The 23,901-nt window shown below is 49.4% G+C and overlaps 1 protein-coding gene across 2 annotated transcripts in view; it reads left to right on the top strand.

Moving 5' to 3' along the window:
- LOC119275939 (protein translocase subunit SECA1, chloroplastic-like) overlaps positions 1 to 23,901 on the top strand; it is a 61,599-nt gene that overhangs the window by 21,204 nt on the left and 16,494 nt on the right. Inside the window, exons 6-18 of one of the 2 annotated variants that reach the window (XM_037556875.1) lie at positions 5,955 to 6,068; positions 6,375 to 6,488; positions 6,606 to 6,773; positions 7,420 to 7,595; positions 7,718 to 7,784; positions 8,036 to 8,182; positions 15,767 to 15,862; positions 15,955 to 16,023; positions 17,459 to 17,560; positions 21,099 to 21,350; positions 21,600 to 21,667; positions 21,753 to 21,870; positions 22,496 to 22,735. In XM_037556875.1, coding sequence (XP_037412772.1) covers positions 5,955 to 6,068; positions 6,375 to 6,488; positions 6,606 to 6,773; positions 7,420 to 7,595; positions 7,718 to 7,784; positions 8,036 to 8,182; positions 15,767 to 15,862; positions 15,955 to 16,023; positions 17,459 to 17,560; positions 21,099 to 21,350; positions 21,600 to 21,667; positions 21,753 to 21,870; positions 22,496 to 22,735 — 1,731 coding nt within the window. The remainder of the gene's footprint in view (positions 1 to 5,954; positions 6,069 to 6,374; positions 6,489 to 6,605; positions 6,774 to 7,419; positions 7,596 to 7,717; positions 7,785 to 8,035; positions 8,183 to 15,766; positions 15,863 to 15,954; positions 16,024 to 17,458; positions 17,561 to 21,098; positions 21,351 to 21,599; positions 21,668 to 21,752; positions 21,871 to 22,495; positions 22,736 to 23,901) is intronic. The other variant, XM_037556876.1, reaches the window with a different exon arrangement.

Below are 23,901 nucleotides of genomic sequence, written 5' to 3'. Positions count from 1 at the left end.
TAGAGATGCTCTTACATTTCGTGAATCGGAACCTTTCTAGGGTGAAAAAACTGATCTCCGTGTCATTTTGAAGGTCTTTGACCCATCTCAGGTTGGTGAAATTGGTCAAGAGGGGGAGAGTAATAGCACATTAGCTCATGTGACTCCTTTGACACAAGCATTGACCTACACTGGCGATGTGCAGGTTTGTGCACCGACTCAAATTGGTAGCGTGCCTAGAGGTGTGCCGAGGTGGACAACAGAGCAAGAGGAGCACCTAAAGGTCTATTCACGGAAGCGAGGTGATGGTGTTGCATCAGCTCCGATTGGTAGTGTGTCGAGGTGGACAAGATGATGTTGCATCAGCTCCGATTGGTAGTGTGCTGAGGTGGACAACAGAGCAAGAGGAGCACCTGAAGGTGTATTCAAGGAAGCATGGTAATGGTGTTGCACATTAGGGGGAGCAACTAGACCAGCCACTGAGGGAACAACAGGGTAGTACGGATCTGATTTCTGTTAGGAAAGCAACTTATATTATTAGGAAGCCGAAGCCAACATATATACACATACATGAGGATGCCAAAAGGTTACAGGAGGATGCCAAGAGACTAGAATACAAAAGGCCAAAAAGACATCATTAATATAACTCTAACACCCCCCCCCCTCAAACTCATGGTGGATCCACAACACTGAGTTTGGAAAGCTAGCTGTAACTCAGAAGGCACATACCGAAGAGCAACAACATGATCCTGCACTGCAGCGCGCACATAAGAAGCATCAACACCAATATGCTTGGTAAGCTCATGCTTCATGGGATCCCGTGCAATACTGATAGCACCTGTACTGTCTGACAAGAAGGTGGTAGGTGTAGTAACAGAAACACCAAAATGCTCCAGTAACCATCGTAACCAAGTCACCTCTGCTGTTAGAAGAGACATAGCTCGCAACTCAGCCTCTGCACTCGAACGGGAAATTGTAGTCTGTTTCTTCGTCTTCTAGGCAAATGAGAGAACCACCAAGAAAAACACAGTAAGCAGAAAGAACGGCGATCCATAGGATCACTAGCCCACGTAGCATCCGAATAGGCCTGGAGCTGTAACGAGCTGGAGCAGGGAAAGAAGAGACGGTGAGAGATCGTGCCACGAATATACCGTAGAACACGAAGAAGGTGACTATAGTGTACCGAAGTGGGAGAAGAAACAAACTGACTCAAGATATGGACAAGATAGGAGATAGCCGGACGAGTGATAGCGAGATAGACAAGACTCCCAACAAGATGACGATAACATGTCGGATCAGAGAAGGGCTCACCATCAGAAGCGCGAAGGTGAACATTGAGCTCCATAGGAGTCTCAACAGTGCGCTCATCACTAAGAGTCGCACGAGTAAGAAGATCTTGGATATACTTTTCTTGGGAAATAAAAAAGCCATCAGAGGTGGAGGAAACCTCAATCCCAAGTAACGAAGAGGACCAAGATCGGACATAAGAAACTGTGCATTGAGACGGGCCTTGACAAAGGCGATATACTCAAGGTCGTCGCCGATGATGATCATGTCATCAACATATAGAAGGGTCCGACCACGGGCTGAAAGGTGGACAAACAGTGCCGGATCATGAGCACTCGCTGAAAAACCAGCGGCAGTCACCACAGAGGCAAAACGCTCAAACTAGGCGTGAGGGGCTTGCTTAAGGCCATAAAGAGAGCGACGAAGACGGCATACCATGCCATCAGGAACAGAGTACCCTAGTGGTGGCTGCATATAAACCTCCTCACGCAACTCACCATTAAGAAAGGCATTCTTAACATCAAGCTGAGAAACAGACCAATGGCGAATAGAGACCACAGTGAGAAGTGTGCGGATAGTGGTCATATGGGCCACAGGAGCAAAAGTCTCATCGTAATCACGACCATGCTCCTGCTGAAAGCCACAAGCCACAATACGAGCTTTGTAACGCTCAAGAGAACCATCGGAGCGAGTCTTAACCTTGTAGACCCACTTACAAGTGATCGGACGAACACCGGGAGGAAGAGAAACAAGATCCCACGTGCCGGTCCGCTCAAGACCAGCTAGCTCCTCTGCCATCGCAAACTGCCATTCAGGATGAACATTATCTTCGCGATAAGAGGTAGGCTCAAGTACAGCCGAAAGACCATATCGACTAGGAGAACAGCGGTCAGGGGGAGGGCGAGGCCGAGCCCGAAGACCATAAGTTGGCTGCGATGAGGAGGATGACGCACAAGAAGTAGATGGCACGTCAGTGAATTTATCCACAACACGTGGACGACGAGTATAACGGAAAGGAAAGGAGGGAAGAGGTGGAATCACTGGTGTTGGAGACGAGGAATGTATCGGTGCTAAAGGTGGAGAAGGGGAAGGTATCGATGATGAAGGTGGAGAAGGGGAAGGTATCAGTGATGAAGGTGGAGAGTCATGCGATGAGAGGAGAAGAATCCGTAGGAGAGGATGACGTTGGATCTGCAGCAGGACGAGGAATAGGAATATTAGGCACAGAGGGAGGTGTATCCGGAAACGTAAGAAAAGAGATGTCCTCCGCTGAAAAAGCCGAGGAGGATGGACGCGGATAGAAGGGACGGGACTCACCAAAAGTCACATCCCGGGAAATACACATCCGGCGACCGACAGGATCCCTACACCGATAGCCCTTATGCCCATCACTGTATCCGAGAGGAATACCACCCTGTAGAGCAGTAGAAGGCTGAATGTTGATGAGATAGGTGGAAGTGGTAACAGCCTCAACCCAAAAGTGAGGCGGAAGAGAGGCGGCGATCATCATTGCACGCGCCGTCTCAAGAAGGTGACAATGCTTGCACTCAGCCACACCATTCTGAGCATGAGCACCAGGGCAAGAGAATTGAGTAAGAGTACCCTGCTCAGCAAGAAATCCTCGTAGCGCATGAGAGATATACTCACCAGTTGAATCTGCGCGAAAAACATGAATAGGAGCGGAAAACTGGGTATGAACCATGGCAGCAAATTTTTGTATATAGATAAGACCTCACTACGAGAAGACATGAAATAGATCCAAGTGTACCGAGAAAAATCGTCTATAAAGATAATATAGTAGCGATGACCGCCTTTTGAAGCGAAGGGAGCCGGACCCCAAACATCAGAGTGAACGAGATCAAAAGGATGCTCGGACACTGACTCATTGTGAGGGTAGGACAGCTGAATCTGCTTGCCAAGTCTGCAACCCAGACAATCGAACGAAGCATTACCGGAGACAGACCCCAGAACACCACGATGAACCAAAGACGAGAGACGAGAACCACATAAATGCCCAAGACGATGATGCCACTGTTGAAAAGAGCTGGTAGATGCAGCTACAGGGGCTGCAAGACTGGCGGTGGTGGCAGCAGAGGGAAGACGAAGCCAATCAAGCTCCCAGAGACCATCAGAGCGTCGAGGGCCAGCACCAAGCAGAGCGCCCGTGCGACGATCCTGAACAGAACATGAATCAAAGTCGAGAATGACCCTACAACTAGAGTCAACAATCTGACCACCAGATATGAGTTGCATGGTAAGTGGAGGAACATGAGCGATAGAGGGAACATGAAATGAAAAAGTGCTAAGAGTGCCTCGACTAGCTACAGGGAGGGGAGTGCCATCAGCTGTAAGAACACGGACAGGAGGCTCGACAGGTCGAACGGAGGTCAAAGTGGAAGAATCACAAGTCATATGAAAAGACGCTCCAGTATCAAGAATCCATGGAGATGTACTTGAATGAGTTGAAGTTGTTTCTCAATGCCAGAGGAGTTAGTCACAGAACCTGCAGAAACTGTCGGTGAAGAATCCCAAGCATCAAGCAGGCATCGCAGCTGTGCAATCTCACGCGCAGACAGTGACACGTGAGAAGAGGTCGAGGTAGAAACACCTGCTGGCGATGAGCAGTTGCCTCCACCCGTGGAAGTCGCGTGAAGAGTCGACCGAGAGTAGCGAGTCGACGTAGAGCCGCATGTGGAAACCGACAATCACCAGGTGCGGAAGTTGTGGGAAGAATCGCTGAAGAATGACCAACACCAGGAGGTAGTGCGGCTGCCGAAGGTGTCAATGTAGAGCGGCCAGCAGCACCGGTGGATGTCGCAAAATGTGTCAAAGTAGAGCGACAACCACCACCTCCAAGCGGGCGAGCACCAAGCACCAAGGAACGGCGCACGTGCGAGACGGGATCCATGTATGGAGCACCGTCAAAAAATACAGGGCAACATTGAACCTTTTTTTTGTCTCTTTTTACATATGTTTTTCTCTCTTTTCTCTCTCTCTCTCTCTCTCTCTCTTTTTACCAATAGACAAGAACAGATCTGGATCGATCCAAATCAACCACAGCTCACGGCTTCGTACAGCGGAAGGCAGCAAGCGCTACAAGCCCGACCTAGGAGGTCAGCAAGTGGAGGCAGCAGCCTGGGAAGGTAGGGGCGCACAGCTAGGCACTCGTCGAAGACCGGCTACGCGGACTGAGCAAGTGGAGCCGCAACTGTGCAATAGTGGGGCCGGCGGCCTGGCAGAGACCGGCAACCCGCCGTCGCTACCGTCAATCGCGACCTGGGAGAATTCGTGCGCCCGATTTGCTTCAGGTTGCCTCGCAGCGGTGCGTAGTGGAAGAAAACGGGGCAACTCGATCCAGAGGAGTGGAGACGGCCGGTGACTCGATCCAGAGTTTGAGACAGACGCGCAGGCGTGCAGCAACCAGACGCCCGATCCAGAGCTAGTGAAGACGAGATGGGCGAGACAGAGCCCGATATGGAACCGGCCGGTGGGGGAAAATGGCGGCCGATGGCGGGAATCGGCGGCCTGCGGCGAAAAACAGCGGCTGATGAAGGCACAACCCGACCTGGAGGTGGACCAGTGGCTGGTGGCAGAAGTAGCCGGCGGCGGAAATCGGTTTGGTGGCGGCCGCGGCAACAGACGAGGTTGACCGCCGGGGAGGCAGCAGATGAAGTGGAGCAGAACAGTCGACACCCAAAAAAAATCCCTAACCTAGGCTCATGATACCGTGTTAGGAAAGCAACTTATATTATTAGGAGGCCAAAGCCAACATATATACACATACATGAGGATGCCAAGAGACTAGAATACAAAAGGCCAAAATACATCACTAATATAACTCAACAGTTTCCATCTCTCATGGGTATCAGGCTGAAAGGTGGTAGCTACAAAAGGTCTCCATTTATCTCTCCATAAGTTGTCGTACAAACAAAATAGCTTCCATGGTCGACCTCCCAGGCATGAAACCAAACTGATTCTTGGTCACACCTGTCATTTTTCTTAAGCGGTGCTCAGTGACTTCCGGTAGCTTAATTGTTGGCTCATCAGCTTAATTCCACGGTAATTAGTACATCTTTGAACATCCCCCTTGTTCTTGAAGATTGATACTAGTATACTCTGCCTCCATTCTTCGGTCATCTTGTTTGATCGAAAAATGAGGTTGAAAAGCTTAGTTAGCCATACTATCGCTATGTCTCCAAGGCTTCTCCACACCTCAATGAGATACAATCAGAGGCCATCGCCTTGCCTTCTTTCATCCTTTCTAAAGCCTCCTGACTTAAGTCTCCTAGATTTGTTGCACAAAACGTCTGTTCATATCATCAAAGGAGGCATCCAGCTCAATGGTAGATCTCTCATTCTCCCCATTGAACAGCTTGTCGAAGTATTCTCGCTATCTATGCTTGATCTCCTCGTCCTTCACCACGGTTTACAAATATTCATCCACACAATGTCTGAAGATAAATGAGAGGGCAAAAGACACAAAGCCTCAAGTGATGACTGACTTATGATTATTATTATATCAGGTTATTTTGATGGTTTGGCAAATCTTTTTATTTTGTAACAATTATTGTATCTCAAAGATAGGAAATCTAGTGTAATTATAAAATCTAAGCCATGGGTGATGATATAAACATAAAGAGTTTGTAGATTAGTTTCTTTGTTTAAGGTATATTGTTTTATTTTGGCAGGGCAGAAGATGGAGCGATGGACTCCACCAAGCAATTGAGGCAAAAGAAGGTGTGCAGATACAGAATGAAACCATAACCCTCGCATCTATAAGTTACCAGAACTTCTTTCTTCAGGCAAGTGACGATCCTTTCGTTCTAATCCTTAAATGTTATTGACCTCTGCGAAATGATAAGTGCCAATAAGCCAATAATCATTGACTGGCTATATCATGTTCAACGCTAATTGAGCTTTAACAGCCGCTAACCATTGTTGAGCATTCATCTAAAAAGCCCATTGTTGAGCATTTCCGTTGATAGTGGTAAATTGTAAATGTGATGAAGAATGTATGGCTCACTGTGCTAGATTGATTACTCTCTTCCGTTTACTTTCGGAGATGTTCACTGGGTTATTTGGCAGGAAACTGATACGTTTTATGACAGTTTCCGAAACTCTGTGGCATGACTGGAACTGCAGCTACAGAAAGACAGGAGTTCGAGAGCATATACAAACTAAAAGTTACAGTTGTTCCAACGAATAAGCCTATGATAAGGAAGGTGATTGCCATCCTGTTTCATTGTGCATATTTAGTTTGTAGTAATTGTAGGTCTCTCGATTCAATTTTCCATGTCCCCCCTTTCTGAGAATATTCGACTATGCTTCTTCCTTTGCAGGACGATTCAGATGTTGTTTTCAGAGCAACAAGTGGAAAATGGCGTGCTGCTGTTGTGGAGATATCAAGAATGAATAAAGCTTGCCGTCCTGTGCTTGTTGGTACAACTAGTGTTGAGCAAAGTGAAACTTTGTCAGAACAACTACGTGAAGCAGGGATTCCTCACGAGGTATGCTTGTTAGCTTCACAAACGGTACCTAGTCCTGCCTTCCCTGTTTAGCACAACACATAGTTAACTAGTTCTTTTTTCTTTCAAAATTTAGTTTGTTAGCAACTTTCTGTTAAAATAGAATTTGTAAGTTTATTTAGGATCAGGTCCGGAATGATGATGTACGTGATAGAGTTGGGGTAGCACCGATTGAAGAGAAGCTTGTCTAACATTGTCTGAGATGGTTTGGGCATAAACAACGGAGGCCCCCAGAAGCGCCAGTGCGCAGCGGACAGATAAAGCGTGCTTATAATGTCAAGAGAGGTCGGGGTAGACCAAACTTGACATGGGAGGAGTCCGTTAAGAGAGATCTGAAGGATTGGAATATCAGCAAGGAACTAGCCATGGGCAGGGGTGCATGGAAGTTAGCTAGCCACGTGCCAGAACCATGACTTGGTTTTCGAGATCTTACGGGTTTCAACTCTAGCCTACCCCAACTTGTTTGGGACTAAAAGCTAAAAGACTTTGTTGTTGTTGTTGTACAGACTTTGTAAGTTTATTAAATGTACTCCAGTTTACATCTTCTCACCCTTTAGTTTGCGCCTGTTATATTTCCCAAGATCTCTAAAGCAATCTGAAGTTTTTTATTTTGAACTTTCTGTTGAAGGTCCTTAATGCTAAACCAGAGAATGTGGAGAGGGAGGCAGAGATTGTAGCTCAGAGTGGACGCCTTGGTGCAGTGACAATTGCCACCAATATGGCAGGACGTGGCACTGATATTATCCTTGGAGGCAATGCGGAATTCATGGCCAGGCTGAAGTTGCGTGAGATGCTTATGCCAAGGTATTTAAAATCCTTGTCAGGAGAATTCCCAAATGGTATCCGAGACACTGCATCTGATTTTTTCCCTCTACAGGTGCTCAACATTGCTTATATCTTCTTTTGATTCTGAAATCATGTTGCAGAATTGTCAATCCAGTTGATGGTGTCATTGTGTCCAAAAAGCAGCTTCCACCAAGAAAGACATGGAAGGTAAATAATGAACTATATGTTCAGTAGTTATTTTAATATGTATATAAGTTATGCAGAGGCCGGGAGTGATCTTAGCAATTGTATCATCTTGATGTAATGATCTGAGTTCAATAAAAGCTTCCTTATCAAAAAAAAAGTGATGACTAGTGGCCTTCAAGATTCTGTGAATTATTCTTTAGATTGCTGCGTTATGATTTAATATGTGATGAAGTTCAGTTCCCAATGGCTTATTGCACTATCCCCTCTTTCAGACAAATGAAAGCTTGTTCCCTTGTGAACTTTCAGAAGATACACTATCATGTATCAAAGATGCAGTTGAAGTGGCTGTCAAAGAATGGGGAGAAAAGTCATTACCTGAGCTAGAAGCTGAAGAGCGTCTCTCCTACTCATGTGAGAAGGTAGGCCTTTTGAAGTTATCACAAATTTTTTGCATGCTCTTTTAAGAGATATTTGGGTTATTTAAGTATCTATCACCAAATGATTATTCCACATGTATTTTTAGTTGAAATCTGAAGTATAAGTGTTAAAATAGGTGTCGAATATTGTGTGTACAAGTTGTGGTACAGTTGGACTTATAATTAGCGGAGCGTTAGGTGTTTGAGCTGAACATGTGTAACCTGGGCATATTATATAAGGGGACTGCGGGGTAGCCAAATAGACTAGACATAAGCTGCTAGGTAAGACATATATCACGAGAGGGATGGTCCGGCGCCCGTGGCAGGGGTGGCCGGACTGGCCGTGCGTGGTGGTCAGGTTGCTGTTTGACGGCCTCAACTGGCTTATCATCGACTGTATCATGTGATTTTGTACATGGGGAGGAGCGCCCATAGTCATGCCTTGGGGATGTATCCATGTTGGTGAATCTCGTTAACAAATCTCGGTGTCGTGCTTGTGTGATTGCTTGTCCTTGACGGATCAATGTGCACCTTGAATTATTCTAACAAGTGGTGTCAGGTCAAGGTTTTAAGGAGGTCATTGTCTTGATCTAGAAGATGAAGAGTAATCAGGATCGGCAACCGCAAGTCGCCGGATCAAGTTATCAGATTGATCATGATGGTAAGTTTCGGATCTGAGTCAGAGAGTTCTCTTGTAGGGGCTGGCGAGTTGGCCCAGGGGGCTCGCCGAGCCAGGCCAGGAGCAACGGCCCATGCTGGCACGAACAGGTCTATGAAGGGGCTGCATGCAAAGGGGTTGAGACCCAGGCGCTGGATGCTATGTTTTAAAGGCGTCCCTAAGGCGACGCCTAGGCGTCGAAGCGCTCCCCCTCCGCTTTGGAAAATCGACCGCTTTGGGCGCCTAGGCGTCCAAAGCGCCCGCCTAGGCGTCGCCTAGGCGCCAAAGCGCCCCCCCTCCCTAAGGCGGTAAGGCGTCGCCTTAAAAACATAGGCTGGATGTTCAGCCTGGAGTCGTGCTTGGACATCGTGAGGATTTGTTTCAAAAATGGACATCGGCACAAGGACTAAGAGTCAGGCCATGATGCCATCAAGAAAGAAATCGGCATACGTGTGGTGAATAAGGAGTTTGGCTAGCTAGCTTTGTTGATGTCCTTTTTTTTGTTCACGTGGGAAGGCTACAAGGGACTTTGCTTTAGTTTTCTTTGCTGGTACACATTTGTGTGATGGTCAAGGTGAAGGCTTGAGGAGTCTGGAGCGTGTCATGAGGATCATGTTTTACAGGAGCGTCTAGCAATGCACCGTGATGTGCTGGGTTGATATGGCGCGAGGTGTGGAACATGGTTGCAGGCGGGCCAGTTTGGATGGGGACAGACATATAAGGCGTTTGGCCTGGCAGGTCGACAAGGATGTCAGTCGATATGGAAGACGGCGGTGGTCTCATCGACGACGACATAGGAGCGTGATGCTGATGATGGCCGACTTCTAGGCATGGCATCACGCGGCGCATGTCTAAGGGCTTGTGTAGCATGGCGATGGCGCGGGGTTGATTCAAGACGGTGTACACATGAGAGCTTGAAGTCGACGGGCGTGGGGTGGCATGTACAACCACCATGGAGTCATGTTGAAGGTGGAGCTAGGGTTTAATGGGACACTTCACTCGATGCTGACAGAGGTTACGGCATAAGTCAAAATTATTTCAGCAGGAAAAGTGAGGGGCATGATGTTCGGGCTGGGATCCAGTGGTTCAAGGGATACGTGAAACTTGGCATCGGTCGGTGATGATCGGTTGTTCTCTGCAGTGAGGATTGAGGTGGTCTGGGTTCACGACCTAGTATATTCGTCAGGGACAACGAAGGCTCGGATGGTGATAGCGGCGAGGCGAGCGGTAAGCATGGGACACAATGATAGATCATAGCACTGGTGGTCAGACTTGTGGTCTGACGAAGTGTGGAGAGGATGCCGAAGCAGTGCTGGCGAGTACCAGGTTTGAGTTGGTGACTAGAGCTATCGAGTTTGACGTATCAGATGGATGAATGTTGACCATGGAGAATATGCGAAAGTGGTGGGAAGTCTGAATGTCAAAAGCTTGGACAGTACATGGCCGTATATTATGTGGTGTTCAGTGCACATGACAAAGTGCGGATGACAAATGCCAAAGGAGGCGGACTACTATAGCTACCAGACATATAGAGACTGTTAAGAAAAAAAGGATGAGACAAATGCGAATTTGACTCGAGATGACTAAAGGGCAACCAAGAATTCCTTGAAGTGCAAACATGCAGTCAACAATAGCGATAATGGTGAGCTCGGAAATCCTTATATGTGGCATCTAATATGCGAGTTGTTCACTTTCACACAGATCAAGGAAGAAGCTACTAGGGTGACGATACAATGGTGTTGTTGATATGGTGACTTTATGGTCGGTGTGTGATAGAGTTGGACGGATACTCTGGGAGATTGGTAACACCAAACAAGAGTGCAGAAGAACATAACTTTTGTGGGAGCATTGACTATAATGGAGAAAAAGATGGAACTACAGTTGCAGGTGGAGTCATATGAAGTCAAGGGTGTAGCAGCGAAACTCATGATTAATGGTTCAAGTCCAAGGCACACGGAGATTTGCACATGGTGGCTAAAAGATAGTGAGGTCATATTCGCCAAGGTGGAGTGTTAAAATATGCGTCAAATTTTTATTTTCAAGAAAACGCAAAAGTCCTTTGCGTTTCTTTTCATTGGAAAGGTAGGAAGTCGGTTACAGCCGTCCTAGGACGAACAATCGAAGATCGGGTACAATGCTCAGTGCACATCCCATGAAGGGGGTAGGACTACTCTAAGGCCGGCTGCTCCGGCCTTTGCCCAGGAACAAGCTTCCTCCTTGATCCGGTCGACTAGCGTGCCTAGGGAGGGCGTCGTGTTGTCGAAGACACAACTGTTCCTATGCTTCCAGACCAACCACGATACGAGTAGTGCAACGGATTGTAGGGCCTTGCATTGTGCTGTCCTTGGCGTGCTGCCACTAGTCCGTGAGGGTGGGCTCCTGGTTGGGAATCGGTGCCAGTATGCGTAGCCACGCCAGGGTCTCATGCCATGCCTGCCTGGAGAAGGGACAGTCAAGCAGCAGGTGCCGAATCATTTCCGGTGCCTGATCACAAAGAAGGCAGCGCGGATGATGCTGTAGTCCATTGCGGGCCAGTCGGTCGGCAGTCCAGCAGTGATCCAGATTGGCAAGCCAATGGAAGAACTTGACCCGAGGGGGAGCCCAAGTCTTCAAGATCAGCTTCCAGGAGCAGGAGTGCATGGATCCTTGAAAGGTGTGCCGCGTAGCAAGACTGCGTCGAGTAGATGCCGCTCGCGGACCACTTCCATATCAGCTGGTCAGGGGCATCGTTGAGCGTGGCATGCTGCGTGAGTTGCCAAAGCTGCAGATACTGGCCAATCTCATGGATGCCGAGGACACCCTGGATGTCACGGGCCCATGCGTTGCCGTTGAGGCCTTCAGCCACCGTTCTGACCTTGCGTCGGCGTTTGAGGATGCAGTTGTAGAGCAGGGGCATGAGCTCGCCAACCGAGCGGCCGTTGAGCTAGCGATCCTCCCATAACAGGGCGTTCATGCCGTTTCCGATGATCATGTAGGTGGAAGCAAAGAACAGTGCACACTCGTTGCTGGAGAATTGGAGGTTCAGCCGTTGCCAGACGCTCTACCAAACAGGGCAAGGATTTCCTTGACAGCAGTCACGTCGGTCTCCGTGGCATGGCAAAAGAGCATGGCGTCGTCGGCGTATAGAGATATAGCCAGTATCGACCTCCGCGATGCAACGGCTGGAGGATGCCCGTTTCATGGGCGCGCCGTATCAGCCGACCGAGAGTGTCGACCGTGAGCATGAACAACTGCGGGGACAAGGAGTCACCTTGCCGCAACCCTCCCTTATGCCATCACACCGTTCATCAAGACCCGGGTGCTCGCTGAGGACAGGAGGATGGCGATCCACTCGAGGAAGCGATTCCTGAAACCATATTGACGCAGGGCCTCGAAGAGGAACGGCCAGGAGATGGAGTCGAATGCGCGCGTGAGGTCGAGCTTGAGCATCACCCTGGGGGCCCCTAGTTGGCTCAACAGCTTGAGCGATTGCCTGACGAGCACGAAATTTTCATGAAGGCTCCGTCCGATGATGAACGCGTTTTGATTGCGGCTGACAAGGCGGTCGAGCTTTGGAGCGAGCCGAAGCGAGAGGGCCTTGGCGAAAACCTTGGCCACAAGATGAATGAGGCATATTGGGTGGTAGTCGCGCATCTCCTGGGCATCGGCGCGCTTCGGCAACAGTGTGAGGAGGGCCTGTTTGAGCTTACAGAAGCCACAACCACGCAACTCGAAAAGCTGCTGGAACACATCCATGAAGTCCTGCTTGACGATGCTCCAGCACGTGCGGAGGAATTCGGCATTAAAGCCATCGGGCCCTGGTGCCTTGCACGCAGGTAGGCGCTTCACGGCTTCCCAGATCTCCGCCGGGCAGAAGGGCGCGTCGAGGTCAGAGAGATCGCTCTCGATGAGTTGCGACAGGTCCGCCGTGTGGTCGCGTTCGACCGCCGTGCCAGGTAGTGCGTCAGATTGCCGGAATGCAGCCTCGGCCATCTCATCGTGATTTGTGAGTACCGTGCCGTTCGTGGAGAGGTGGAAGACACAGTTTTTCTGCCGTTGAAAGGAGCATTGCCGGTGGAAGAAGGCAGTGCTGGCATCGCCGTCTTTGAGGTTGGCAATGCGGGCGCATTGTCTAGCGATCGTTCGTTCCAGGGACGCAAGCCCGAGGTACGAGACTTTCAACTGTTTGCACAGCCAGTCCTTCGGCGGCGTGAGGATGCGGTCCTCCTAGGCTATGTCAAAACGCGCAATGAGCTCTCTAGCAATGGCCAACGTGGTCTTCACGTTGCCAACCACTTTGGCACTCCAACTCGTCAAGCAACGTGACGTGGCTTGGAGGCACTGCATCAGGCGGCGGAAGGGGTCGGGCTCGTGAATGGAGCCCCATGCCGCGGCCACTGTATCGTGGAATCCGTCCAAGCGCAGCCAATGGTCCTCGAAGTGGAACCTGCGGTGCAACACAGGTGCGGGGGGCGCAGTCCAGCAACAAAGGGGAATGATCTGACACGACGAACACTAGGCACGTCAGGTGGCATTCGCCGTGCCCGTCCTCCCAGTCCGAGGTGCACAACACTCGATCGAGGTGCACCAGGGCCGGCGGCGATTACTCGTTCGACCACGTGTAACGTCGCCCATTGAGATATACCTCCTTGAGCGCGAGATCATTGACTAGGCTGCGGAATTTGCCCGTCATGCGCCTATTGAGGTTGTCCGTGTTCTTGTCCTCGGAGCGGAGGATGAGGTTGAAGTCACCGCAAAGCATCCACGGTCCGGAACAGCCTGCTCTGATCTCGCGCAGCTCCTCCAGGAAGGCGACCTTGGCCGCATCATCCTGGGCCCATATACTATCGTGATCCACCATGGCGTGCCGGCGGCCGTGGTGACGCAGGCAGAGATCGCGTTCGTGGTGAACTGGGGGCCCGAGATGGACACAATCCTACTTTTCCATGCAAGGAGTATGCCGCCGCGCGTGCCCTGGGCCGGGAGGTATGTGTAATCGTCAAACTCCGAGCCAAGTGTGTCAAGTACGACGGATGAGCAGAGCAACTCAATCTTTGTTTCTTGCAAGCATACAATGGAGGTGCCGGTTGTGTCAAGCAGCGTGCGAATGGCGTAACGCCGCGCGCGTGCGTTGAGACCACGCACATTCCATACCACGATCTTGTGGCCGTGATCCATAAAGATTGGATCGACGGGTGTCGGCGTCTTGGAGGGACTAAGTCGCGCACACCAGGTCGACGTGCGCTGGGATAGTTGGCTGCCCCGCAAGGCAAGCTGGGATGTCGTGATCGACCAGCGCGGCAATGGCCGAAAGCACGGGCAGCGGGATGGGCGCCGCGAATAGATCGTCGTATGCCTTCATCTTTGCGGCCGAGATCTTCTGGTTAGTCCCGACGATTCCAAGCGTGTGGAGGAGCTGCACTTACACGCGTCTTGCGGCGGTGGGAGGGGTAGCGGTCGTGGGCGCAGCGGAAGCTGAGCGGCCACGGCGGGGGGTGAAGTCGAGAGGGCGGCGGGGCCTCTTCTCGGGCGCCGGCCAGGCAGCGTTGAGCTCCTTGGTGGCAGCGGCTAGAAAATCCCCCAACGTCCATGAGCGGGTGGTGGATGCATGTCCGCGCGATCGGTGCATGATAATGGGTGGGGAAGCAAAGCGGCCAGGCCCAGACCCATGCACGCTATGACGTGTCTGCTCGGGGTTGGCGAGGGGGCCGCAGCGGGCCCGGGAGTGACAGGGGCCACGGGATTCTGCATGGGCGTCTGCAGGTCCCGCTGGTCTATGGTGGGCGGCAGAGGTCTTTCCATGGGTGGGGTTGTCGATGCACGGGCGGGAGAAATGCGCGAAGCTTGAGCCCCGTGCGGTCCCTCCCAGCGCGCACGGGCGGGGTCGGGACCTGGTCAGCGCACGGGGTTGGCTCCATCTCGGGATCTGATGTGGGCAATGCGTCAAATATTATGTGTACGAGTTGTGCTACGGTTGGACTCGTAATCAGTGGAGGGTTAGGTGTTTGAGTCGAACGCGTGTAACCCGGGCCTATGATATAAGGGCACCGCGGGGTAGCCAAATAGACTAGACATAAGCTGGTAGGCTAGAAAGAGATCAGGAGAGGGACGCTCCGGCAGGGGTGGCTAGACCGGCTGTGGTGCGGTGTTCAGAGTACTGTCTGACGGCCTCAGCAGGCTTATCATCGACTGTATCATGTGATATGGTACATGGGGAGGAGCACGCGTAGTCATGCCTTGGGGATGTAGCCATGTTGGTGAACCTCGTTAACAAATCTCGGTGTCGTGCTCGTGCTTGTGTGATTGCTTGTCCTCGACGGATTGATGCGCGCCCCAAATTATTCTAACAATAAGTAGAAAACGACCTGTGATCTTTACGTATGGCTTGAAAATCTGGCATTATATTATTTGTTGGTTGATACATAGCAGTACTGAAGCAGTTCATTCAAATTTATAATGTATTTTCTTGTCCAAAAATGTTATTTTTTGTAATTCTATCTTGAGTGTCTTGCGGTTATTGGTATTAGTACTGTTGTAACAAAGCAGTTTGATTCCTAAGTCAGTAGGCAGTTGTTCCCCACAGGTTTACTGGAATTCTTGCCGGGGAATCGAGATTCAGATAATCAACCAATTTATTGTCATCAAAATGACTTGAATACTTCAAACTACCCTCATGGTGGATTTGCCTTGGTTAATATTTTTTTGATATGACCCAATTTTTTTCTCACACACTACCTGAAAGCTAGGTAGTTTTTTTGCCTTTTTTCTTAGTTTTTGTTCTTAGAACTTGTGTACCTACCACTAATGATTTGGAACCGCCCACACAATTGCACAGTTTGAGCCTTGTATATCACCATCAGAAACTGCTATTCTGATCTCTGGATATTCTGTTAAGATCCCTCTCCACAGGCACAGGAATCCAGACTCACCTATGTATTTTTACATGTCAGGGACCGACACGTGATGAGGTAATTGCAACTCTGAGAACCGCATTCATGAAGATAGCAGATGAATTTAAGATTTACACAGAGGAAGAAAAGAAGAAGGTTTGCACATAGAAAGGATATTTTATTGGTTTATCTTTGCTATTGAAGACCATAGTGATGAACTGATTATGGCATCATCGTCATTTATTCAGGTCATTGCGACAGGTGGGCTTCATGTAGTAGGAACTGAACGACATGAGTCCCGCAGAATTGACAATCAGGCATTCCCGCAGTTTCAGAATAGATGCCTTTTCAGCCTCTCCAGCTTTTTTCAAAATACTTGTCATTCTACACTCCCAATGCAGTTTTAGTTATTTATTCCTATTTTACCTTCATCAGTGCCATGACAAAATATATCTAGATACTCATATGCCAGCTTGAACTTCCCTATTTTTTTAGTTCCCCTGCCTGCTGTGACTGTTTGAACTCTTCCAAAAAATTTAATGCACTTGCATGGAACATCCATTTCTACTTTAGCCATAAAAAAATCTCGTACTCCAAAACTGTCAGAACTTTACTGCCTTCGGAGGATAAAGAGATGGGGCAACATTGACATTTTACTCAAACCCTTAATTCTTGAGCCCAACTCTAAAAGAACATCCATTCTGAAATGGAGTACTGTTCAAGGTATTTTCATTAGTATGCAAAAGTTGGCCTCCTGCAGAATGAATATATAGAAAAGTCGGCTTCCCGCAAAGAAAAGTTGAAAATTGACATTGTAGCCTTACGCAAATCAGAAATGGAGGGAGTACCCATTCAAGCTATTGTCATCAATACGCAAAAATTGGTTTCCTCCAAAAAAAAATGCATGCCGAAAATCGGCCATATAGTCTTACAAAAATCAGATGAGATGGAGTACTATGATCTTTTGAGGCCTGTCATGATTTTGGAGTCTTCACAATCATGATAATTTTAGGGAACGGATGGAGTTCTATGATTTTTGGCTTCTCGTCATGATTTTGGAGTCTCCATCTGTGCCAAGTTTTGGGTGCAACAAATGTTGGAGTCTCCATCTGTGCACAGATTGCAATATATCTTGTCATGTGCAATTGGAGCAATCTAGTGTTTCTTGGGATTACTCTTTTATTTCGAAGATGTGAAGCATCACAACACATGTTTCACAAGATGCTGAGTTTCAGAAAAAACGTAATCAAAGAGTTTTGACAAGTAATGTGTATTATGCTATAATCAACATGAATTGTCCTTATTAGGGATTTTTTTCAGAATGAATAGTATTAAAACTATTGGTAATTGAGCAAGTAGCAGGCCAGCTATTTTCTTGCTTGAATATACAATCCGTACATTAGAGGATTGGGGAGGAAGTAATAATTGTAATAACGAGTTAATTAAGATAATTCAATACTCTTTAGGCCATCGAATGAGTGATTAGATGGTCAACATGGGATGACAGGCTTGACTCTAGTATGAACCATTAGATTTAGCTAGTAGAACAGAAAAAATAATATCATTTGGGGTCACAATGGGGTTAACTTCGCAAAGAACAGATCTACCTATTGTATGTTGAGAACACCGAAACATTTACCAACTTCCCAACAGGGGTATGATCCCTTCAGACTTGGTTGTGTATCATACCACCATTGTATCTTTTTATAGATCCATCATTACCTTTGATTGGTTTGCTTTTATCTGGTGTAGCTTCGTGGCCGAAGTGGCAGGCAAGGGGATCCTGGGAGCTCTCGCTTCTTTCTTAGTCTTGAGGATAACATCTTCCGAATCTTCGGAGGTGACCGGATACAGGTATATTTTATTTCCTTCCTTTATTTTATATTATTCCCTTAGGGTAACGTGGCAGCAATATCAAAGGCTGCACAAAGTACATTGTTGCATTCAAAGCCCTGTCTGGTAGAAACTAGGGTTCTACCGGGTCTAGGCCGGAGGTTGTAGGGGAAGGAGGGAGCTGGTCGTGGACGAACTCGCGGTCGTCGGCGGCTGGGCGCCGTCGTGCGCGAGGAGGCGGCGGCTGAGAAGGAGATGGCGCAGGGGAGGAGGCGGCTAGGGTTAGGTCTCCCAGCTCCCTAAGGAAGCCGAGCAAATATGATTGCTTCTTTGCTTGATTGGATTGATACATCTCCTCTCTTTATATAGAGAGGTTTACTTGACTCCCAAGCCCCTAATAACGATAATTGGGCTAAGCCCCTAATAACGATAAGATAGACTGGGCCACAACTAATTGGGCTAAGCCCCTAACATGCCGGTCATAACATTTCTCCCGGCCTGCACAAACAGCTCGTCCTCGAGCTGGAAGGCGGGGAAGCGCTTGCGGAACTCCTCGAGGTGATCAACCGTCGCCAAACACCTCCGCGGCAGCTGGGGCGGGCAGGTCGCCGAGCCCGGCGGCAGCGGCGTCCTCCTCAATGTAGTCCGCAGCCTCCAGGTAGAAGGGTCGCGGGTAGACGTGGTCGGGCACGTAGGGCTCATCGCAGTTGAAGCACAACCCTTGGCTGCGACGCTTGAGTTGCTCGGCCTGGGTGAGCCGGCGGAACGGGCACGCCGCGGTCACGGCGAGGGGTGCCGTGGAAGTCTAAGCAAGCCGACCCTGCGTGGGAACGTCCGGCCAGGGTGGCGGCCCGGGAGGGTGACGCCTGCTGGATGGCCACCGCGCGGCGCTCGAACGCGCGGGCGTAGTACATGGCCGTCTGGAGGTCCTGGGGTCCCTGCAGCTCCACGTCCACGTGGATATGATCCGACAGACCGCCGACGAAGAGCTCAGCCCGCTGGCGAGCCGTCACGCCGGGTGCATGGCACGCCAGGGCCTGAAAGCGGTCGGTGAAGTCTTGCACCGTAGAGGTGAAGGGAAGACGGCCCAACTCGCCAGCCGGCTCCCGCGTATCGGCGGCCCGAAGCGAAGGAGGCAGAGCTCGCGAAAACGCTCCCATGGAGGCATGCCGCCCTCGTCCTGCTCGAGAGCGTAATACCAAGTCTGTGCAGCGCCTCGGAGGTGATATGAAGCGAGCCAAGTGCAGTCCGATGCGAGCGTACGTTGCCCCCGGAAGAACTGGTCACACTGATTAAGCCGGTTGAGGGGATCCTTGGCGCCGTCGTAGGTGGCAAAGGCGAGCTTGGCGAAGCGCGGCGCCGTCTGGGTATGACCGCCGTGGGGGTACGACGTCGTCGTAGATGGCGAAGGCGAGCTTGGCGAAGCGTGGCGCCGTCTGGGTATGACCGCCGTGGGGGTACGGCGCCGTCTCGGTATGACCGCCGTGGGGTACGGCTCAGCGGTGCGGAGCAGCGGCGCTGGGTCGGTGATCACAGGAGGCCCCCGTCGAACTGCATCGCGTCGAGGCCAACGTAGGGACCCGCAGAATTGGAGGATCCACCATACTGCGCCTGCTGTGACGGCACATGCAGCGGTCCCGAGGCCATCGTGTAGACCGGCTGAGACGACCGGTCCCGAGGCCATCGTGTAGACCGGCTGAGACGACGACTCGGTCAACCAAGCCGGTAGCGGAGACGGCGAGGACGGGAACCAGACTTGGTGGAGCGGAACTCCCGCCGGCGCGATCGATGCGGGGTCGGAGCTGACCGGCGGTGGCTGCTGTAGCTGCAGCTCCTGCTGTGGTGTTGCGCCGGGCAGCGACAGCGGCTGCTGCGGTGGAGCGCCGGGCGCGGCGGAGGCCGCCAGGAGCGGCTGCCACTGCAGCCAGGGCTGGGCGGTGGTGGCGATGGATGGCAGCTGCAGTGGCCCAGCGAGCGCGGCGACGGCCGCCTTATGGGGAGGGCAGCGGCCACTGCGGGGCGGCGACGGGCGGCGGCGGCTGCAGCTGTGTCCCAGCGGAGGCCCCTGGATGCGGCGAGTACCACGGTAGGGCCGGCGGTGGCCCGTAGGGGCTGGTTAGGTACAGCCGGATCCCCTGGACGGCTGCGACGAGGTCGTTGAGGACCCCGGTTATCTCCTCCGGGGTGTAGGCGGCGGCCGGTGGTGTGGTGGAGGGCACCGGCATCTGGGCGGTGGCGGCGCCGGAGGATACGACCAGCGACGCGGACGGGGAGGGTAGCGGCGCGGTGGAGATTGGCAGCGGCGCGGTGGTGCCGGTCGGCAGCGGAAGCGCCAGGTGGGCGGCGGCGAAGACATGATCAGAACTGAGCTATCTGATACCAAACTGGTAGAAACTAGGGTTCTAGGTCTAGGCCGGAGGTTGTAGGGGAAGGAGGGGGCTGGTCGTGGACGAACTCGCGGTCGCCGCGGCTGGGCGCCGTCGTGCGCTAGGAGGCGGCGGCTGAGAAGGAGATGGCGCAGGGGAGGAGGCGGCTAGGGTTAGGTCTCCCGGCTCCCTAAGGAAGCCGAGCAAATATGATTGCTTCTTTGCTTGATTAGATTGATACATCTCCTCTCCTTATATAGAGAGGTTTACTTGACTCCCAAGCCCCTAATAACGATAATTGGGTTAAGCCCCTAATAACGATAAGATAGACTGGGCCACAACTAACTGGGCTAAGCCCCTAACATGCCGGTAATAACGCTGTCATTTAGCATTTCCCATCTTTTCTGTTGTACTGTACAACTTACTTGACTCCACTTAAAGCTTCTGATTAATAGAATATTTGGTCAACTTGAAGTTTCGATTATTCGATAATCTGTATATTCCTCGTTCATGAAGGTGGAATGCAACGAATTGGAATCCGTTCGCTGCTAAACAAAGCACCTCATGCCTTTATAATGTAGTTCACCTACCTCTCGCAACTACTAAGTGTCATAAAAAGTTCAGATTAGACTATCAGAATATTATGGAAGATATGGGTCCATGTGCAGTTCAAAGCAATCACTTCTGCTTGCAATAAGATGTTCTTAGCCAAAACATGAAAACCTTGCACAATTCTTCTGCTACACACATCTAAGCTTTTAGTCCGAAGTTCCAAACCTGTTTTAAATAGTACCCGCATCAGTAATAAATTCAATGTTTTACTACCAGTTACAAGCTTTATGTAGGGGCAGTATCCAGACTGGAACTTGCAACCAAGAATTGCTCAATCAGTACCATCTACTTTAGGCACGTCTTTTTATAATTTGTTAAATCTGAAAGTCCAGTACCTTCCTACAGATTAGTGAATTAGGAGGGGAGAGGTTCTGTTTGTCTAGGAACAGAAAAGACAGGGCATTCTTTCAATGTGCATCCCAAATATGAAATGTTTATACTGCAAGTTTATCTGGTACACTTTGAGTCTCAGACCACACCATTCAGCACATGTGGCTTTTACAGACTACTGTTTCAGCATTCCGTGAGAGTTAAAAATAGTGTACATTCAAATTGAAAACATTGCGAACTGTGTCATGTAGGGTCTGATGCAAGCTTTCAGAGTTGAAGATCTTCCTATTGAATCAAAGATGCTAACAAGGGCCCTAGATGAAGCTCAACGGAAAGTTGAGAACTACTTTTTTGATATCAGGAAGCAGCTATTCGAGTATGATGAGGTATTAAATAGCCAGCGGGATAGGGTATATGCAGAAAGAAGACGTGCCCTAGCATCTGGTAGCCTGGAGTCACTTATTGTGGAGTATGCTGAATTAACAATGGAAGACATATTAGAGGTTAGTTAGTAGGTACCACCATTTTCATAACAGATTTATTTTGGTAATTTCTCCTAATTATTTAATGCCAAAGTTTACAACTGCAATTGAAAGTTAGCAACTAGTTACCCTGAAATGATGCTAGTTTTCAATGCTTGTAACACTAGCCTCCTAGGACTGTACTCTCCCCATCTTTTCAATGTAATGAAGCGCAAACCCTTTGCGTGTTCTCGAAAAAAAAATGATGCTAGTTTTTCATCCTATTTGAAGGCAAACATAGGTCCTGGTACCCCAAGGGAAAGTTGGGATCTTGGCAAGCTGATAGCTAAAGTTCAACAGTGAGTTTTCTGATATTATGTATATTTCAGGCTATCTACTAAGTGATTTATTATCTCCTTCATAATGTTTCTATTTTTTTTCTAGGTATTGTTACCTATTAAATGACTTGACACCCGAACTGTTGGAGAGTAAATGCTCAAGCTACGAGGATTTACAAGAGTACCTTCGAACCCGAGGGCGTGAGGCATACTTCCAAAAAGCTGTTAGTTGCTCTTTCTGGTCTCATGGGTAGAGTTTTCTTGCATGATACACATTGAAAATTATAAAATAGTTAGATCAATGCAACAGATGTTGAACCATTGAAAACAAGAAGGGAAGTTTCACCTTGCAAATACATGTGAATATATTTTACTACTCCCTCCGTTCCATAATGTAGTGCATATAGATTTTTTGAAAAGTCAAACATCACAAACTTTGAACCAGTTTATAGAGAAAAACATTTACATCTTGAATGTCAAACCTATATCATTAGATTCATCATAAAATGTAGTTTCATATTGTATATAATTGATATTATAGATATAAATAGTTTTCTCTATAAACTCAGTCAAAGTTTACAAAGTTTGACTCTTCAAAAAATCTATACGCACTACGTTATGGAAAGGAGGGAGTATTATAATGTGGCCAACCCAATCTCAACAGAGAAATTAAGCAATAGCTTTCTCAGTTCAGACTTAAATTCAGAGATCAAAGGTGCTTTCTTCAAATGACACATGATAAAACAATATCTTCAAAGTAGTTTTGGCCTAATTATATCAGGAACTTTGGCAAAAACAAGCTGTAATTCCACATTTGCATGTTTCCTAACTTATCTGTTTATATGGCAGGAAATTGTGGAGAAGCAAGCTCCAGGCTTGATGAAGGAAGCCGAGCGATTCCTAATCCTAAGCAATATTGATAAGCTCTGGAAAGAACACTTGCAAGCTTTAAAGTTTGTGCAACAAGCTGTTGGGTTAAGGGGCTATGCTCAACGAGACCCCCTTATCGAATATAAACTTGAGGGATATAATCTTTTCTTGGATATGATGGCTCAAATCCGGAGAAATGTTATTTATTCTGTATATCAGGTTTGTCCACCCCTAATGTCCAACTCATCGTTCCTTTATTTCCCTTATTAAAGGGATATGGATACTACATTATTTTATCGTTTTTGTTACCTTTTAGTATTTTTTTCCTGAATACGCACGAGTGTGCGTATCATATGATATAGAAGAAATGGGAAAGACCCCGTGATATGTTACAAGGCACGCCTACATGCAGGCAACGCCCAGTCCACTCCACCTACGTCGAAGACAATGGAGTGGATTACTCGCCACATGCCCACCGCGAAACCGCCGCTGGGAAGCCCTGCAAGATGCCAAACCTTGCTCTCGGATGCAATGCGCCTAAGTACAGACCTAATGCTCGGTATCGCCCCATCGAAGACGACAACGTTCCGATGCTTCCAGAGTTCCCAAAGGCATAGAAGGTGAATAGCCCGCTCCGCCTTGCGGAGGCGACCATGAGCCCGAGCCCTCAAACACCAATCCTGAAGCGAGACCTCCGCTGTCGGAGCACCATCCGTATGGCCCATAGCCGCACACACCATGTCCCAAATTTCTCTTGCAAAGACACAGGTGACCAGCAAGTGATCAATCGTCTTGTCGTGCTGATTGCAGAACGGGCATGCGTTTTGATGGGGTAGGCCTCTATGCGCTAACCTGCCAGACGTACAACATCTGTTCTTGAGTGCCAGCCACGCGAAGAACCTGTAGCGTAGCGGTGCTCGCGGTTTCCAAGTGAAGTCCGTGGTGGGTGCCACCTCCAGGGCCGCAAATTTCACCGTTTATACGGATTTGGCCGAGAACATACCGTCTCCTGTCCAGAACCATCTCCATTGATCCTTCTGTAGTGGTTGTAGCTGAACCACCGCGACTCAGGCCAAACCTCCAGGAACTGCGCCAGCTCCATCACAGTGAGTCGCGGCCCCACATCTCTAGCCCACGCATTATTAGTTAGGGCCTCCACCATCGTGCGTGAGGCTCTGACCCTCGGACGCACCTTCGCATAAAGCAGCGGCGCGAGTTCCTCAATCCGGAAACCATCCAACCATCTATCCTCCCATAAGAGTACCTTGCGACCATTGCCAATGATAGCCCTCGTCGCCGCTCCGAATAATGACCTAGAGTCCTCCGGTACCGAGAAGTTGAATTCCGCCCAAGGTATGGAAGCATCGGTCTTTTGAAGCCATAGC

The sequence above is a fragment of the Triticum dicoccoides genome, chromosome 3B, assembly GCF_002162155.2.
Source record: "Triticum dicoccoides isolate Atlit2015 ecotype Zavitan chromosome 3B, WEW_v2.0, whole genome shotgun sequence".
Taxonomy (NCBI): Eukaryota; Viridiplantae; Streptophyta; class Magnoliopsida; order Poales; family Poaceae; genus Triticum; species Triticum dicoccoides.
This window is presented reverse-complemented; position numbering and strand designations above follow the sequence as displayed.